The 19,181-nt window shown below is 41.0% G+C and overlaps 1 protein-coding gene across 2 annotated transcripts in view; it reads left to right on the forward strand.

The window, feature by feature from the left end:
• The window catches only part of TRIM24 (tripartite motif containing 24), a 56,222-nt gene continuing 37,041 nt past the window's right edge, over positions 1–19,181 (forward strand). The window contains exon 1 of one of the 2 annotated variants that reach the window (XM_068663534.1): positions 1–548. In XM_068663534.1, the coding sequence (XP_068519635.1) occupies positions 146–548 (403 nt within the window). In that variant the 5' untranslated portion in view covers positions 1–145. The remainder of the gene's footprint in view (positions 549–19,181) is intronic. The other variant, XM_068663524.1, reaches the window with a different exon arrangement.

Consider the following 19,181-nt stretch of genomic DNA (forward strand, 5'->3'; position numbering starts at 1 on the left):
GGCGGGGCGGGGCGTGCCGGCCGTTGGCCGTGCGGCGCGGCGGGGCAGGCACAACCCCGCGGGCAGCGGCGGGGGCAGCGGGGCCGCCCCGCCTCCCTCCCTCCTGCGCTCTCCCCTCCCTCCCCTCGCAGCTCCGGGCAGGACAATGGAGGAGGCGGCGGCGGCTGTGGCAGCGGCGGCAGCAGCGGCAACAGCAGCAGCGGCAGGGGGGGCCCTGCCCTGCCCGGTTGATCGCGGCGGTGGGGCGGCGGCGCTGAGCGGGGAGAACGAGGCCGAGAGCCGGCAGGGCCCGGCGGAGCGCGGCGGGGAGGCGGCGCCGCTCAACCTGTTGGACACTTGCGGCGTGTGCGGGCAGCCCATCCAGAGCCGCCGGCCCAAGCTGCTGCCCTGCCTGCACTCCGTCTGCCTGCGCTGCCTGCCGCCGCCCGACCGCTACCTCATGCTGCCCCCCGCCGGCCCCCCCGTGCCCACCGCCGCCCCCCACAAGGAGCCGCAGCCGCCGGCGCCCCCCTCCCCGCCCGGCTCCTCGCCCCTGCACTGCACGCCCGGTAAGCCGCATGTCGCGACAGGCAGGGAGGGAGGGAACGGGGGGTGTGTGTGTGCTGTCGCGATGTGGGGCTGGACGGCAGGTGGCGGGGCGGAGGGCTTCCCTGCGCTTTTTAAATTCGCCTTTTTAATTCGCTTTTCAAATTTCCCACCTCCCTGCTGCCCTCCTTCCTTCCCTCCTTCCTCCCCACGGTCCCGGCAGGGTCCCTCTCCCCCTTTGCCGCTGGTCCACGTGGATGGAGGGGGGGCTGCGGGATGGATTGGGTGTCAAAGCTCCCCGATCGGCTCTGCCCAGCACAAAGTTTCGGACAGCCCGCCTGCTGCCGCCGGGGGGGTGTGGAAACGCAGCCTGGCGATGGGCGAGGGACGGCTCCAGCCTGGGAGCAACTTGCTGAGGCTGCTGATCCCAGCCCTGGTGGGCTGCTTTATCGGGTTAAAGGCGGCTTCGTCCTAGGAGAAAGGTGCCAGCAGGCATCCTCTAGTGGAAACGGGTGGAGGTCCTGGAGAGTCTCAACCGAAAATGAAATGAAAACTGAGCTTGTTTACGGGATGTGATGGATAGCGCTGCTTGTGCTTTTCTGGGATACGCGGGAGGGGGGGGGGGAGTCAGGCAACAAATTCTGCATGAAGAAGGCAGCAGTAACTCCAGATTAGCCACTGCTGAGCCACTGTTCCTTAAGCACACTTAGTTCTTAATGTTTTTACTGAGAAACCTTGCTGGCAGATCTGACCAAAAAGATTACAACTCAAATACGTGAAGTGTTTGCAGCAGTTCATAGGAAAAACACTCATGAGAGAGACAAATATTCAGGACAGTTGTAGACAACAGCTTGCTTCAGAATTCCTGAGAAAGTCAGACCCACGTAGTTTATTTGCAAGATACGCCGAGCCTCTTCATCTGCATGGATATCTGCGTTAGCGTGTTCATTCAGACTTTAATTTTAATGTATAGTCTATGTGGGAGTCAAACTGTCTAGTCAGAAGTCCCAGAACTGGGAAAAGCTGAGAGACTCAAAGCCACTATTTTTAAGCTTGGTGGATCTGGGAGATGTTATTGCTCATACATCTTGGAGTAGAACTGTGAAATCCTGCACGGGAGGAACATAAAAAGCACAAACTTCGGTGTATGGCAGGATGTTTCAAGATGTGACTTGGAAATGAGAAAGGGGGCAGAGATGCAGCTAGCTCAGGAGTTGTGACATAGGTGAGGGAGTATGTAATTGTCTTACGGGTTTTGAGGTCATGAACAGCACAGCTCAATTCCCAGATGGTATGTTTAAATGTAGCACAAATAGGGGTTCATAGTTAAGCATGAAGTGAGATGTACCAAAAGAATGAAAAGATCAGTGCAGTTCAGACGCCTGCTTACAAGAGGACAAAGGATGGCTAAAACAATGAATCGCGCACCAGTTGTAAGCTGGCAGTTCTGTTCATTCTTTTTGACTCTGAGTTGGTTCTGTATGAATGAATAATACTGTAGATATTCCTCCTCCCTGTTCGACAAGTGTACATACGTGCTATTTTTTGGTGACATGATTTTTATCATATTTTCTTTCTAGTTATTTGCATGCTTCCACACCACCATTCATTGCCCAACAGGAAGAAGAGACCTGTATAAGTCTCCCACTCTTCCTGATGCATTCCTTAAGTCTTCTCTTGCCACTGTTCTGGCTCCATTGAAGTGACAATGACTGTAGGCTTGTGAACTTGATGTGCATTGGCTGCTTTGTTTTCCAACTGATATAAAACATCATAAACTTAAGTTAGGATTTTTTTTAAATGGCGTCACTGTATAAAGCTGATTGTAGTGGAAAAAATATTATGGTTGGAGGAGTTCTTAAGGAAGAAGACAGAAGGATGGACAAAACAGTGCAAATCTGTCATCTCCTCTGGTAATATGCTGCACAGTGTTTCTGAGAAATCACCTGAAGTAGTAAACTGAAAACTACCAGCTTAGAAAGCTGGACGATAAATGCCTCACATGATGTAAATTATAAGATACTGTGACTATCCTGAAGAAATAAACAGCAAGGAAGCTATTTGCTAGAAGGAATGTCCTAGGGAAGGCCCACAATAGAATTACAAACTATAAGCAGCTCCTGAAAGATAAACAGAAAGGATGCTTATGCATGTGTGCTGAGCAGGAGCATGAGGCACAAAAAAGCCTGGAGAAAGATTGACAGAAGGGAGTCAGTCTTGAACAAAGGAAGGGATCTGATCTGACAAATGCTTCCGTGAGCCAGCCTTGCAAAGGAGTGCTGTGCTCATGTCCACATTATTTGAGAAACAGGTAACTAAAAATGAATTTTGTGTAAAGTCTGGCTATGTGGGGTCCTATTCTTTTTTTTTTTTTGGTCTTTGTTAAACTATTTCCAAGCAGAAAAGGTCCTTCACTTGACATACTTGCGTGCATGTTGGAAGTTGACTTGGGAGAACGTTGGTTCTTTTGCTGTAAAAACATAACTAGTAAAGGAGTGCTGTGAAAAATCTCTCAAACTTGAGAATCTAGAGCAAATTATGAATTTTGGTATTACTTACTTGAATGCAAAGTTCAGCGTGGGTAGTAGCAATGACAAGCTTCAAGACACAAGGAGTTTCTTGTGGTATGCATTAATCAGTGTTCCTCTTGTAGGCTGATGGCAAGGCCGTCTACGGTGTGGATATGCTCCATACTGTCACATGCATTCAGTTTTAAAATGAAATGATTTCTATAGAGAATAATACTTGGGAATCTCTGATCTTTGTACTATTGCTGAAGTATAAGGTGTTGCAGAGTTAGCTGTGTGACTTCAACGGTGTTAGAACCAGAAAGCTCACTGCTCGTTTTCTGGATGTCTAATGGTAATTTATGTGATGTAGTTGATTTGTTGTTTGTTTGTTTGTTATTTCATGGACAAATGACTGTTTGCTGGGCAGAAACTTTATGAACTGTGGGGAAGGCTGCAAGACTGTCTCTGTAAATGCAATGCTTGCTTGTGAGCAAATGTCTACACATACATTAAATTACCCAAGGTATTTACTGGAAGTACGTTTTCCTTTCGTTTCTCAAATGGTCCTTCTTTACTATTTGATTATGCAAATATCAGCTGGTATGTATGAGATTGTACTTAAGTGGAAATTTTTAATGTGAAAGAGTTAGAGCTTCTGTTCCTTTTTAAGCCTGTTTATTTTGTTTCGAGTTGTAAACATGCTTTTGTTTGCTCTTTGTCATCAGTCTGCACACTGTATAAGTATATTGGGACTTATTGTGTGGAAAAATTCATGAATAGAAATGTGTAGCAAAACTTTATGCAGATATGCTAATTAAATCTTACTAGTGTCAATAGTAAAAATAATAGAGGGAAACATTTCTTCTTTGTTTCGTCTGCAGACAAACTGATCAGCAAAGAGATCTGTATGAAGATACTAAGAGCATGGGATGTTTGGACACTCCCAGGATATAAATTCTTAGGGAGTGTCCAGACTAACAATTCAAATATGTTTGATACTTGCTCTTAATTAAGGAATAACTACTTCAGAGTTACCGAACAAGGATATCAGTGTTTGTTTGATATTTCAGCCAATTAATGCTCAGAAATATTTGTATGACAATACAACTTGGAGATCTGCAAGGCAAGGAATGAAGACTGAATCCTTGATATGCCCATCCTGTATGCAGGTGGCATTTGCTGTTTTATTATGTCCCACAGTCAGTCTTTATATAGATAGCTTTAAACTCTTTCATATTCTCAGCTGATCTTGATATCTGCTGTCATCTGGACTTTCTGACGCCATCACTTCATTTTATCTTGAAAATACAGCTTTTGGAATAACTTACATACAGAGAAATAAGAATGTTTGACATGTTCTTTCCCTCTTTAGGTCTGATAATTAGGATCCTTTGGAAGGATATAATAGCTTCATTTGAGCCTTCTTGTGGTGAAAATCTGCTTTTCTTTCAGGTCCTGAAAAGACCTTTTTCTTTTCAGTTTAAGAAGACTCAAGATTTTTTTTTTTATCTGCCTGCTACATTAGATTATTTCTATTTCAACATGCGTATTGACACTTGATTAAACTGAATTCCCTCCATCTTTAGTGCTGCAGAGTCCATATTTTATTTATGTATACACACACTCCCACATACATACACATCTATGGCTGCATCTATGCATCCTTTCACAAGTGTTATTTCTGTTAGGGTGCCATCAGGAAATCAGAGAATCATAGAATATCCTGAGTTGGAAGGGATCCACAAGGGTCATCGAAGTCCAACTCCTGGCACCACACAGGTCTACCCAAAATTTTAGACTATGTGACTAAGTGCACAGTCCAAACCCTTCTTAAACTCCGACAGGCTTGGTGCAGCGACCACGTCCCTGGGCAGCCTGTTCCAGTGCACGACAACCCTCTCAGTGAAGAATCTCTTCCTGATATCCAGTCTGAACCTCCCCTGTCGCAGCTTGATGCCATTCCTGCGCGTCCTGTCACTGGTCACTAAAGAGAAGAGATCTGTGCCTGTGCCTCTGCTCCCCCTCGTGAGGAAGCTGTAGGCCACGATGAGGTCTCCCCTCAGCCTTCTCTTTTCCAGGATGAACAGGCCTAGTGACCTCAGCTGCTCCTCACATCTTCCCCTCTAGGCCCTTCACCATCTTCGTAGCCCTTCTCTGGACACTCTCCAATAGTTTAACATCCTTTTTGTACTGTGGTGCCCAGAACTGCACGCAGTACTTGAGGTGAGGCCACAGCAGCGCGGACTAGAGCAGGACAATCACTTCCCTCAACCGACTGGCGATGCTGTGCTTGATGCACCCCAGGACACGGTTGGCCCTCCTGGCTGCCAGGGCACACTGCTGGCTCATGTTCAGCTTGCTGTTAATCACAACCCCCAGATCCCTCTCTGTGGGGCTGCTCTCCAGCGTCTCGTCACCCAGTCTGTACATATAGCTACGGTTGCCCCGGCACTTGCTCTTGTTAAACTTCATGTGGTTAAAATGAATCGTTTAACCCATAACAAACTTAACAAGTTTGGGGAGTGCTTGCATTTGAAAAGAACATACGTATCTTTCTTGTACACACCTATAAGGTATACCTTTCATACTCTTTTTTTGATTTGTGCTTACGTTGAATTGAAAACTCCCAGAGTCCCAGATGCAAAAAGCATTTAATACTGCTACAGGTGAAATATAATATTATTGTTTTGATGGCCTGATTGATGTTTTGATTTGGCTATCAAGTTATAAAATCAAAGTTAAAATACTAATCTATACGATGCTGAAAGAAGTTTTAATCATGTTTGCTCCAATATATGCTCAATATAAGCACACGATACTTGCTTATTACCCTATGCATTTTTACAGAATAGTACTTTCAGAGTGGGTTAGATGTATTTATTTTCTTGATATTTTTCACCAATAGCAAGTGAGAGATTAAAAAGCTGAAGCCATCAGAAACATCAGATGAGATTTAAAACGGCTGAAGCGGTGTAGCCAGGTCATTTGAGTTAGAAGCCTGTAGCAAGTTATCAAAATAGTTGAACTTGTGTTAGAAAGTTTTTGAGCAAAGGTTTAAATCCTCAGAGGGAAGCCTTCCAATTCTGTTCAGTACGAGACTATATTAATATTTGTGGTAAGTTATTAGTATTTCTAAAAAGGAAAGAAAGTTTTGGCCATAAGGAACAGCAGAGGAAATATAAACTAATGTACTAGAAATTCTCATGTGTGTATCTAGTTGAAAGTGCACTGGGTTGTTTGAATGCATGTGACAGAGATCCCTCTTTGGAAAATGATGTCTGAAGGGCAGGAGAAAAATAACTTAATGGAGCACAGGTTCATTAAGAGGCAAGTGGAGGAGGGGGTGTGCATTGTTTGTGGTCTACTTCATTCATTAGAGAAACATACTGAGGAGCTAGCAGGCCATCCAAACAGGGGGCTTTTAGGTTGACCTGCTGACTTACGTGAGTATGACAGAGCGGTGTTCGCTCGACTTTAAGCAGCTTGTTACATTTAAGGAAGGAATTTCCATGAAACTTTTGCTTCTGAATGTAGCATTGTTAAAGAAGCTGCACTTCTGTACAGGAAAAGCTTTACGCCAGTGTTGTGCAAGTTTGTATGAAGATGCTGTAAATGGAATTTCCATATAATTTAGTGGAATTTCCCAGTAACAGGAAACGTGTGAAGCGGGTATTTTGCCTGTTATTTCTAATCTAAAAGTGAGGCAGGGGAAAACCAAAAATAATTTAACTTCAATATGACTGAATTATGCTGTGAATAACTGACTTTATGACAAATATGTTATTTCTTTAATTGAAAATTAAGGCTTTTAAAAGTTTTACCATAACATGAAATGCTGTATTACAGTAGTCTCTGCTGATTTGCTAACACTAGCAAATTCTTTAGGTAAATACGACCCTGTAGCTTGTGTGTGGGACCTATGCAGGTGATCCAGCTGAACAGTGAATAACATCAAGATTTCCTTCTGGAAAAGGATGATGCAAATGGAAGTCAAAATGTATTATTCTAGTAGCTGCTTAGGCTCTAGTTACCAGCACTGTAAGTGAAGTGGGTTTGACAACACAGCTGGCAGTCCTTCTGAAAACACAGAACGATGTGATGTGGGGATTAATCAAAAGGTTGTATCATTTCTGGTTGTATGAAAAGGCAGTTAGGTCCTCTGTGTAGGCTCTGACCATGAATTTTAACTCCTACAACATGGTGAACTAAGTGAGCATCAGTGGTTTAGAAGGCACTGTTATCACTGGATTTGAATGAATTTGGGAGTATGGAATTGTTACATCCACTCTAGGCTTAGTGAAAGCAAATGACAAAAGTGAATTCTGCCTTTTTTTGGTGATGATTTGTAATGAAAATACTTGTTGTTCCCTTGAGTAGTTTCCTATTGGTGTTTCCCATAGAATGACATCTATACATGAAACGTTTCCTTTAAAAAAATCTTTTAATGTATTTATTACCTCTTATTTAACTTTCATCTGCTGTAACAGCTTACTGATTTTTTTTTTTGTCTTTAGCTAATTTAAAGGTCATAGAAAGTAGCTGTGGAGTCATTTACTATTTAAACTGTGTGCTTGCAGCTCAATATACTTTGGAGACTTCACTTGAACTGACTATCTACAGGTTTTTTCTAAAGGACAGAGAATGTATGAAAACAAATGTTTAACATCAAAGTGGGAAATGGTTGTGTGAAATAATTAAGAAAACTACACAGTTTTTAACCAGAAACTCTCTTGCAAAGTCACATATAAAACGAAGACTGATTAATAAGTGAGTTCCCCGTGGCTACTCTTTTTAAAGTGGTGAGTTCCCCTTTCTGTTTAGTCCCTCAAGTATATCTAGCACAATTTAAAAAATAATAATAAAGAAACAAAAAAACCCCAAGGCTATAGCTGAAATACTATTTGAATTAAAATGTTTACCTAATTTGAGAAGTGACCATGTATTTTTTTCCCACTGAGCTGACACATCTGTCTCTACTGTACATAGTCAAAAAAGGGACTATTTCTACAAAAATACCGACTTGGAAAAAGCCCTGTGTATTTTCTAGGATGTCTGCTTGCATTCAGAAAGCATGTAATGGACTTAAAAGTTTACTTTATGCATCTCACTCATTTCTAGGCATCTGTTACTGAGCCCTGCTATGTGGTTAAGGAGATACAGAGCTGCAGTGTGAATGAGCCCAAGAGAAGTTCAGGTTCCACCACCACTGAACTTGGGACACCAGGGTGCTTGCAGCTGGCTGGGAGACACTGCTGTCAGCTGTGCAGGGAAAGAGTAGGTGGGAAGAAAAAAGGGTGGAGAGCTGCAGCGCTCTGCTAGGGCTGGAGAATAAGACATTGCGAAGTGGGAGCAGGGTTCTAACTTTAAAGGCAAGGTACGGCGCCTTGCTGAAGCAGCCCAGTGCCAGCAGCCCCATTGCTGAAAATGAGTTGTGTGCAAGATTGGTCTGAACAGTACAAGTGTAAATGGAAATTTTTTTTTTTTTTATTTCCAAGCATGGACTTTGCTTTAAAATGAGTAAACTGCTTGCTGAAGTCATGTAGGAATGTAAAGTACCTACCCTTCTAGTCAGTTGCGTTAAAGAGAAGTGGAAGTAGCTTTGAATGGTCTTTGCATTCTGGAGAACTTCTGTGACTTGTGATGATTGTTTTCAAACAAAAGCTGAAATTCAGCTTTCAGATTCAAAATGATAAAATAGGGTAATGGACAACTAACTTATCAGTCAGCTGCTGAGATAAAGACAGTCTGTTTAGCTGACAAGTTTTGTGGGAAGAGCACAGAGCCATGTTGTGATATGTGGTGTCTAATAGCAAGGCCTCAGTAATGTATCGGCTAAATGCCCTGGGAGTGTTGGAACCCAGGAGGAAGGAAACTTTGGGGTTAGGTAGAGCTCTTTTGAGTGTTCATAGTCACAGTAATACCTTTGTTTAACCAGTTGGCTTTTAGCCCTCAGTAGTTTCATTCCGTTCTTTAGGGGGTCTTTCATCATGCATTAGCAGCTATTGTTCTCACTCTTACTTGTCAACTGTTGGCTATACCAACTACGGAGTGCTTGGCCTTCGTTACTTTTCTCTTTCCAGCAATGGGACTGTGAGGGTATAACCCACTAGATAGCACAATTTTTGAAATCCCCAAAATGCATCGGAATACTTCGCTTGGATAGTTGAAATAAACGTTAAAGGAACTTATCTCCTTTGAGAAGCTCTATTTAATTTTTCCTCAGTCTCTTCTCTAGACAAGGACTCAGAGGTGGATGCTCATGAGCTCAGAGCTCATGCTTTAGATCTTGCCTGAGTAAGTGTTACCTCAAAATACAGATATTCATTCCTGCGATAAACACAGGCACAGGTTGCCTCCCATATTCTGCCTGAATGTGAGTACAGAGATGCTGGGAGCCAGTTCTTCAAATGTTACAGTCCAAGTTGTTACACAGAGTGGTTGCTCTGTTTCATTGGAAACAAAGAGCCTGGTATTGTGGAATTGTCTTCAGAAGAGTATAGGAGGGTGTGTTGTCTTCCCACATCTTCTAGCAGTGAAGATTAGACAAAAAAAAAAAAAACAAAACAAAACCAAAACACAACAAACACACTAGGAATAGGGAATTTTACATGTCTTAACTCTCATCTGTAACATAAGAATGACCTGCAAGAATTGCTTTCACCATTCAATAAATGACTCTGTTGTATATACTGCTGGAACTGCCACAATGTAAAATTGTGTGTACCCTGATGGACTGAGCTGATTCAGCCAAACATTGGGAAACAGCCTCTGTTGCCTTTTTCTACAACTTAGACCCAAAGTCGTAGTTTCTGGTAGCTCATGTCTTCTAAGTTATTACCTCTCTTGCTTAAACTCTGAATGGGGCCAAAGATCTCTTCTCAAAGTAGTAATTCTAGCAATTGTTTTGGCAGCGTGGAGAAGACCTTATATTTGGGCATCCCAAGTGGCTTGAGCTTACTGTCTTCTTCCCTCCATTCCACCCTTTGTACAAGAGCTGAATGTACTCTAGATTCTTTAAGAAGCTAAATGCTAATCCTGCATCCTTTTAAAGTCCATTTAGCAACGCTATTATTGTATTGTGTTCCAGCCTGATTGCATTTATTGTCTATTTTTCTCTTTCCTGCTCCCAGTTCCATTGGGATGAGATCAGATTTAATAAGATTTTCTTTGGCTGCCTTTCCACTGGTGTAAATTATTGAGCAGTAAGGTATAGGTGCCATAGGCTGTAGGATGTCTGGCTTCAAATCTATAGTATAATAGCTGTTGCTCTACCTTGGAAAGTTTTTTTTTTGTTCATTTGTCATTATACCTGCCAAGTAGGTTAAGGATCACAATGCCATGGTGGAACTCTTATGAGTATTCCTTAAAAAAGGAGTAGTTGTATATCATTCCTAAACTGTTTTTGAAGGCAGTGTCATGTTTCTAGAACTTGATTATCTAAACTAATATGTGATCAGTTCTATCAGGTACTGTGTCACAGGAAGGTGGAAACAGATGAGGTGATTCTAAAGGACAGATAAATGGTATTTGTGAAGTCCAGTTAGAGTAGAAGATTCATTTCCCTAAGCTGCATTTTAAGTACAGGGAGTGTCCTGTTGGGGGGGGGGGGGAACAACAACTTTGAATGAGCTATTCTCTTTTTTCTTTTTATTTGGGAAGCAGGGAAAAACCATAGGAAGGCTAGATTTCTTTAGTGAACACTAAACAGTGTCTAGTTGGTGTTTCAGTTCTGTTCTGCAGACTACAGCGAGAGAGAACCCCAGGAGATACGAAATAGGATCACAAGCAGTATTCCTGCCTCTGAGATAACTCATGGCCTGTATTACCTAGGTCTACATTGACTCTGAAGGGAACTTTGTGTAAATCAGCACTAAGATGAATCCCACCCAATGTATTAAAATCTTGACAACGCTGCAGAAGAGCTCTAGACCTCTTTCAAGTGTAAAGTTTAACTTTATGGAGTTGCTCTGGTATAGTGAATCTGTATTTTTTCTGTGCTGCTATTATGAGCTGATTTTTCATAGATGCAAGAATTCTGCATGTGACATTTAAGATTTAGTGTGATACAGCTTTTGAATATGGGAAGTAGTCAGACTGGAATAGGGAATCTTGAGGTTGTTTTGCTCTAATGAATTAAATGGCTTCAATTTTTAGTTTTTTGTTCCAATAGTAATGTCCTGAAGAGCACTTAGACCTGTCTGATGGAAATGACAGGAAGTAAAGTATCTTTTTTTTTTAAGAATAATTATCCAATGAAAATTCTCACCTTGATATTGTTTGTGCCTTTCATCATCTCTGTGCCTTTGAACAGCCAGCTTGATTTAAAAATAAATAAATAAATAAATAATTTAGAAATCCCTAGAAATCCTTAAAAGATTACTAGGTTAAAAATGAAAGCACTTTTTATGTAATAGCATTAATTTCAGCACAGATTAAAAGTGTACCTTTATGAGTACTCAGAATTTATTGATAAGTACATATTAAATCCTTCTTTCTTGCTGTTAGGGATCTACATCCTGGGCATGGTAAATGTGCTTCTTCATGTCACTGGAGAGACACTAATTAGCAGAAAGTCTAGAAATCTAAAATCCAGAACCTATTATTCTAAATTAGCATGCTATTCCTATGTACTCCTGAGCATCTGTTCCCTGTTTATGCAATTTCTGGATGAAGTTGATGGGAGTCTTCCATTATATTTGTTACCTCATTGTAATCTGTTTTGAGTTACTCTGAAGGACATACAAGGGAGAGGTGTTGATGACTTCTGAAACTTTGTCCTTGGGGAGAACTTCAAAACAAATGTCAGTGTAGCAGAATACAGATGGATGCAGCAAGCACTGCAATTAAGTTGATGGCTCTGCATATTGAAACTGAAGTGACTTTAACCAAGTTTTGTTTTGGAACTGCAGACTGCAGTTGGTTCAGATAACATGTAAGAGATCTTCCATGTGCCTCTCAGTAGTGTTTTGCACTGGTAATTTGGAATCAGTTGCAGAAGCTGTAAAGCAAAGGTATGTGAAGTAGGGTAGGTGAGAGGTGAGGTTCAGCCATCCAAACTAGACTAACTTCTGCTGCTTTTGAATTTCTAGGGTCGGTGATATTCAAAAAAAGGACCAGCATATGTACTGCACAATCCACAGGAGACCTATTTCCTTCTGGAATAGTAGCTGGAAGCTAGGCAGGATATCCTCCTCAAATTAAGTACATTTAGGCACCTGAAGTGCTGCTCCTGGAAGGCTAGCACCCTGAAAATGGGGGCCAAAGAAGCTGGTCTCCCAAGTCCTGATAGATAGTTTCCCATTATTCAGTGGTGATGGAGAATGGGAGAAGACTAATGAAAGACAGGATTGTAAGGGTGCATCTGAGCACTCAAAGAAGAGAGGAACTAGGATGAGTTTGCCAAAGAACTTGAATTGTATTAGTGTTCCTGTTTTGGATGACATTTCTCATGAAATACTCTGACTAAAGACTGTTTACCTGTTGTTGTTCCCAGTACTGCTTCCAACTTGGATCCCTTAATATGCTCCAGATTCTTCAAAGTTATTTTTTAGACTTTTTTTTTTACCTTCAAATCTGCTCAGAGTTGATGGGAACATTGCTATTTTTTTAAAACAGTAGTTCAGTTTGGGGGCTAAATGGAGGAGCTGGGAGCAACAATGAAAAGGTTCACATGTTGGAGTATAGACTTCATCTTTTCAACAGAGAGTTAAAAGGAACCAATACCTTCAGTGAGTGTCTTCCAAAAGGGCTTTCATTTTTTAGGATCGTGACTGGCTTCAGCTGCCCAAATGATCATCTGTTTATATACTTTTTATATAACTGTAATTTTTGGTAATAGATGCATTGTAGTGCAGCTACTGAACCATCAGTCAGTAGTAGATGAGACATCTACAAGATAAAGATCAGACTATGAAATCTCTTTGTAAAAGCAAATGACTACTAGAAGTGTCATGCTCACAACTCCAATGTGGGATCTATTTCCTTACCAGGGTTTCTGGCAAAACAAATTTTTACCCCAATGTTTTTGTTTGTTTGTTTGTTTTAAGTAGTAATAACAGTATCCTAGCACTTTGCTCTTTAGGGAGAAAGGTTTCAATTTCCTTATTCAAGAAGCACATGGATATAACGGACTTGAGCACTGATGGGAACCTACGGTGTCTGCAAAATGGTATTTCAGTAGAATGTATGTATCTGGACAATATGAAGACCTCTTTCAAAACATTAGTATTTATATTTTCAGGTTGCTGTGATGCTCAGAGAAAACAATGCAAGAATGTCACTGTATCGTAAAAATCCTTGCATATTACTTCATATTGTATACTGAAATTCATTATATATCTCCTAAGTGTAAGTTGGAAATACTTGACAATTTCAGGACTTGAAAGAATATATTTTAATTCTAATGAAAGAAATACTTGTCACAGCCAGCAATGAAAATTGGCATAATTGTTCACAGCTTCTGCATCATCATTTAAGCATGTCCATTGCAAGGCAGTGAGGTGTTTTTTATTCGTAATCTTGTACTTAAATATTGTCTGCCCCACGATAGCAGTATTTCCCTTTGTTACCATTATGGCACTTCTTATTATACTGTTGGAGGCAATACATTGGACAGCCTTGGATGTGGGTGTAAACTCTCCCTTCAGAATTTCCGAAGGTATTAAGAAGTGGTCATCAGCCCTTGCAAAATTTACAATTTGATGAAGTCTAGTATGTGGTATCTGAAATGTTTGAAGATTGGGCACGTACGGCAAAAACAATGAACCATTTCACAGAGCAGCTGAAATATTTTAATTCAGCTCTGCAGTGCTTTCCAAGAAAGTCAATGCACTGCAGCATAAAAACTGGCCTGTAACACTCTTCCAGAGGGGGGATTACAGATAGTAGTCTTTGTCTTTTTTTTTCACCTATTTACCTTTTAGAGGGTGGTAAATAAAGCATTTGGATTTTAATAAACTTATCTGCTCAATTTGTGGTTAGTATAAATGTTTATGGTTTGGCAGTATGTGCTGGTTTCCCCTGGAGATGTGCTTGCTGGTTGGTTTAACCTACCTCCCTTCCAGTAGCAGCAGCAGGCTGTCAGAACTAGACAGGAGCAGCTTTTTCTGGAACAAACTGGTTTGAAGAAGTTGCCAATTTTGCAGCACCCGTATTGGCTTAATGAGAAACGAGAGGAAAGCAGTAATTATTTTTAAAATCGATTCAGACTTTATTGCACATGGTACCATCTCTTGAATTAAGTTTTTTAAATGTTTGTTTTTAACAGAAAAACATGACCTGTGTAAATATATCCAGTTTACCCTCAATCCCATGCATTTTTAATGAAAAACCTTGCAAATATTAATGGTGTGTATCTACACAGTGAAAGGAGAAAACATTCCGTAGGTCATAATTGAAATGCCCTAATTTTCTGTGTAGCTGTGCTATAAATCTTGTAGCTGGCACTGTCTTCAGTCTCTAAAATACCTTCTCTTAATGTTAACTAGCCTGCACATATGAAAAAAAAAAATCTTAGCCATGTGTGACACACTATTAGTATTTTCTGTTCTGAGATCTTTATAGTTAAAATTTCAAACAAAACTTCTGTAAAAACTGAGGGAAAATTGCCTTATGCAAGCCTAATTAATTTATTCTGTAATGACTGTGTCATTTTAGGCAAGATTAGTTACCAGCTGCTTCCAAGTGCTCTATTTAATAAAGAGCTCCTTTTCACAAAACTTTTTTTTTTTGACTGATCTATGCTGAATAAAAGGAGCTGTTAAGACCTCTTTTAGCAAACGCTTTGCATCTACAACCAGAAATACCGTTCTGGATCTACAGATGATTATCCAGTGCCTTTACTAAATTGGCTCTGAAACCTGTTCGTTACAGTGAAGATACAAACGAGCTGAAACTGGGTCAGACCAGACCCTGTCTCCTCCTATTGTCTCAGAATGCTTCAGTAGTCTGGAATGTACTCCCAGGAAATTGAGAACTGAGTTGGAAATAATACAATGTATGCCTCAAATCCATTCTGCTGAGTGACTTGAGATGGGTTCACTGTGGATGCAGTACATGGGTTGTGAAGAAGTGCAAGAATGTGCTGTGGTTTCCCTTCCATGTCTAAAATGTAGGCTAGCATTCCTCAAAGCGTCATATAGCACTGGGAGTCAGCAGCAAGTGAGAACTGTTGCACTGGAAGCTAACCCTCTCGACACCCACTGATCGATCCACGTTGCATTCCCCAATCCATTTCACCACGTGGCAGCATAAATCTTGCTGGTGACACAAGAGGGGTTGGCATGGGGTGGAAATGAAAGGGCAGCAGAGCTGGTTCAAGCACAGTCTGAATCCAAAGTTCTGTGGTTGCTTCATTTTATATATGTGGATGCAACCGCTAAAAAGGGGTGGCCATGTCTTCCCTTTGGCTCTTCCATCTCAGGAGTCGTGTTCTCTTGATTCAGCTCACCATAGAGCTGCATGAACTGTTCCTGGTGCAGAGGAGTAGATGGAAAATGTAGGATCTGATCACGTAATGCTGCTTTACCATCCTCATGGTAATCATAATGGTGATTTTGGGACTTCTCCCAAGTTAAGTAAAATGCTTCCGCCTGCCTGAGTGTTCTGTGAATGCTTGTTTCGTTTTAAAAACAAAACAAAGCAACCCAAACTTACAGGATTATTTTGATAAAAATAAACCCTGACACTTGAGGACTTCATTCCTCTAAGCAAGAATAAACATGTTAAGCATGTTAAGTATACTTTTAAAATCTCCCTGCACTAGTTTGATGGTAGACACAAGCAAATTGACACACTGAAAATAGTTACTCTCAAAGCTCAATGGACTGACTACCTTGCTTTAGGATTTCCCCTTGCTTACATCAGTGTAAAGAGACAAGGAGAATCAGTTTCAAGCCTTCCTTCCTTCTTGATAGACGGTGAATTTCTTTGGTTTGCTTTATACCTTTGACTGAAGATACTCGTGTGATAGCTGGTTATTAAAGGAAAGCAAGCTATGCAATTCTTATTGGGTTTCTGAAATCTGAAAGCTATAACCCGTGTAAAATGGGACTGTGAAAGGTATTCTAATGCATGTTATCTTATTCCTTGCGGTGCTATCATTTTCAAAGGTTCAATAAGTGCTAAGACTACATAGGAACCTTAACTATTTTTAACCATACATGGCTTTTTTGTGCACTCTTTACCTCTCAAACATTTCTACTTGTTTTCTTGCTCATGTCCACTAAAGTTTACACTGCTTCAGGCCCAAACACACTGAAATTTCCAGTTACTTTACAGATGAATCCTATGGGCTTTTCTTGCTTCTATTTTCCCCTGTATTTGATGCTTCGTAATGGGCACTAAAGGGATGGAAGCAGTGGATTGCGTTTGATGTGAATAATACAGATAGCAGTTAGAACCAAAAAAAAAAAAACAGATTTCTTGTTACCACCAGAGGAAATTCTGTGATCTTCTGTGAAATGAGGTTTGGTAGGAGATAGTATTCTAGACTGGAAGAAAGGGTGGCAAATCTGTTGCAAACTGACTGAAGCTGGACATGAGGTTGGGAGAGAAACATAGGGTTTGAAACAAACAGGTAATTGAGGGAGGGGGTAAGTCCAGTCAAAAATAAAATGATCCTGTCTGAAAGTCCCTGGCCAACTAGTCCTGTAACTGGTCTACTGCGCTGGGGTCACCTCTGCTTGGATCCTCTCTGGTGTTTGTTCTCTTTAACCTGCTGGTGGAGGTAGGTGAGCAATGGTGGGTGATGCTACTTGAGACAACGTTAGGAAAATGTGATATCACCCTTGTGTAATTCCCCACCTCCACGCACCTCAGGGAGTAGTAAGAAAGGTAGTTAGACCTCAGCATATTTCCTCCTCTAATGCTAGATCTGGTTCTCAGAAGTTCCCTCTTTCTCTAGAGTATGGTGCGAGACTGGGCATCAGGAAAGGAAATGGCAATAAATATACCAAGTACGAACTTCTTATTTCTAGCAAGTTGCGATCTTAGCAAGTCTTCAGAGTATCTTCAGGAAGAAGAATTACTTCGCTGCTTACTAAAAATAATTTGCTCTTGGAAGCCTCCTGACTATATTGTACAATTCACTCACAAATATCTCAAAGCTCTTTAGATTGGGTCAAGAATGAGTTGAGCGTCAGAACTTTATGTGGAATTAAAGAGATTTTCCCCCTAATCCAAATTTAATCAGGATAAACAGTAGAGTTACACCATCAAGGAGTGTACTTAACCTGAACAGCATTTGCCAAAACACCAAGTGGATTCTGATACTGTTTCTGATGCTGCTACATTACAACTGCTCTGGCCATGTTTGTTTAAAGATACTCTGTGGTTTTTTTTCTTCTATGGAAATACAGGGTTTTGGCTGACTTGGTAATGTACCTGAAGAATATGTACTTAGTAACTGGCAGTTGCAGAAATAGTATTTGGATTAGTGGAAGTTCATGATATTATTCTACAGTGTTGTGTGTTAATAATATACTGTGCTGCAGCTTTCGAGACTGCTCTCTTTTGCCTTTATTCCTTTTACGGGAGGGCTGAATAAATACTAATAAATAACAAATAATAGCAAAATATTTTGGGGATTTTTTTCTTTCCTTTAAAACAGTTAAGTAGTTCCTATTTTTATGGCATAGTATGCTTCTCCTAGTTTCAACAGAATTATTTTTCTTACCAATGTATATAAGGAAATCAACTGAATGGCTTTTAATATCCTACTACTCAGAATCTGAATCTACTTGAACAGAACATAGTATAATAGCTAGGCTTCCCAGCTCTGAAAGCACTGAAATAAATGGTGGCATAATTCAGGAAGCAAGTGTCTTGAAACAAGAGGAAGGAAGTGTTTGCAACAAAATAAAGCATGATTAGAAATCTATTGCATGATTACTTCCAAACCATAGTGCTAGGGGAAAAAAAAAAAAAAAAAAAAGAGAGAGAGAGATTCACTGTAGCACTAGGAGAGTGTCTTGCAGAGGGACTTGGTGGAGGAAATGTTAATTATTACAGAGGTTAATTTAGGAGTGGCATTCTATGTGTGCTTAAGGAACAGTTTAAAATGTAATTAAATGCTTACAGGAAAATGGTGTACTGATGAACATTGAGAGCAACTACATACATGGAATGTAGTAAGAAAATGCTGGGACTGTGTAAACCTGTCTTTCTATTGAATTTCTTGTTCCTGTAACTGATAAAACACAAATGGGAGAATCTGTGGAAAATATCATTGTCCTTTTGGTTGTTCAAAAAAGTTAGAGTTAATTGCTTGCTACAACACCTGTTGGCTTGTTAGCAAAAGGCTCGGATGTGTGCTCCTATGTTTGCGTCAGCCATCTGGCTTAATACTGTTCGTGAGTTACGGCTTTAAACAGCAAAAGAAATGAAACTCTTCTATCAAGTTTCTTAGGCTGGGGAGAACGATAATGGTTCATGGGTGCAATGTCTTGTTTTGTTACTGCTATCAGATTTAGAAGCGGATACCTGTCCATTCTGTGAGTTAAGCCTTTGTACGTGAAAACTGGATGAGAAAAAAGGGGTTCAAAGCATGCGTCAAATTCCTTCATCAGATCACTGCTGTATATGCAAAATATTTTGTCATAGAATAGAATCACAGAATGGATTGGGTTGGAAAGGACCTTGTACAGATCAACTAGTTCCAACCCCATGCCATGGGGTTGCCTAAACCCTCATCCAACTCGGTTCAGTTCCAGGAATGGGGCATCCGGAGTTTCTCTGGGCAACCTGTTCCAGTGCCTCACCACCCTATGAGTAAAGAATTTCTTCCTTATGTCTAAGCTAAATCTACTCTTTCTTAGTTTAAAACTGTTACCCCTTGTCCTGTCATGATGCCTTTGTAAAAAGTTCTCCATCTTTTTTTGCATCTCATGAGTGGAGTGGAGGGAGAAAATTGCCTCCCTTGACCTGCTGGCCACACTTCTTTTGATGCAGCCCAGAATACAGTTGGCTTTCTGCACTGCAAGTACACATTGCTGTCTTGTGTCCAATTTTTAATCCACCAACATTGCCAAGCCCTGCTCTGCAGGGCTGCTCTCCGTCCATTCATCCCCTGGTCTGTACTGATGTTTGGGATTGCCCTGACCCAGATTCAGGGCCTTGCACTTGGCCCTGTTGAACTTCATGAGCTTC

Source organism: Anas acuta, chromosome 1, assembly GCF_963932015.1.
Source record: "Anas acuta chromosome 1, bAnaAcu1.1, whole genome shotgun sequence".
Lineage (NCBI taxonomy): Eukaryota > Metazoa > Chordata > Aves > Anseriformes > Anatidae > Anas > Anas acuta.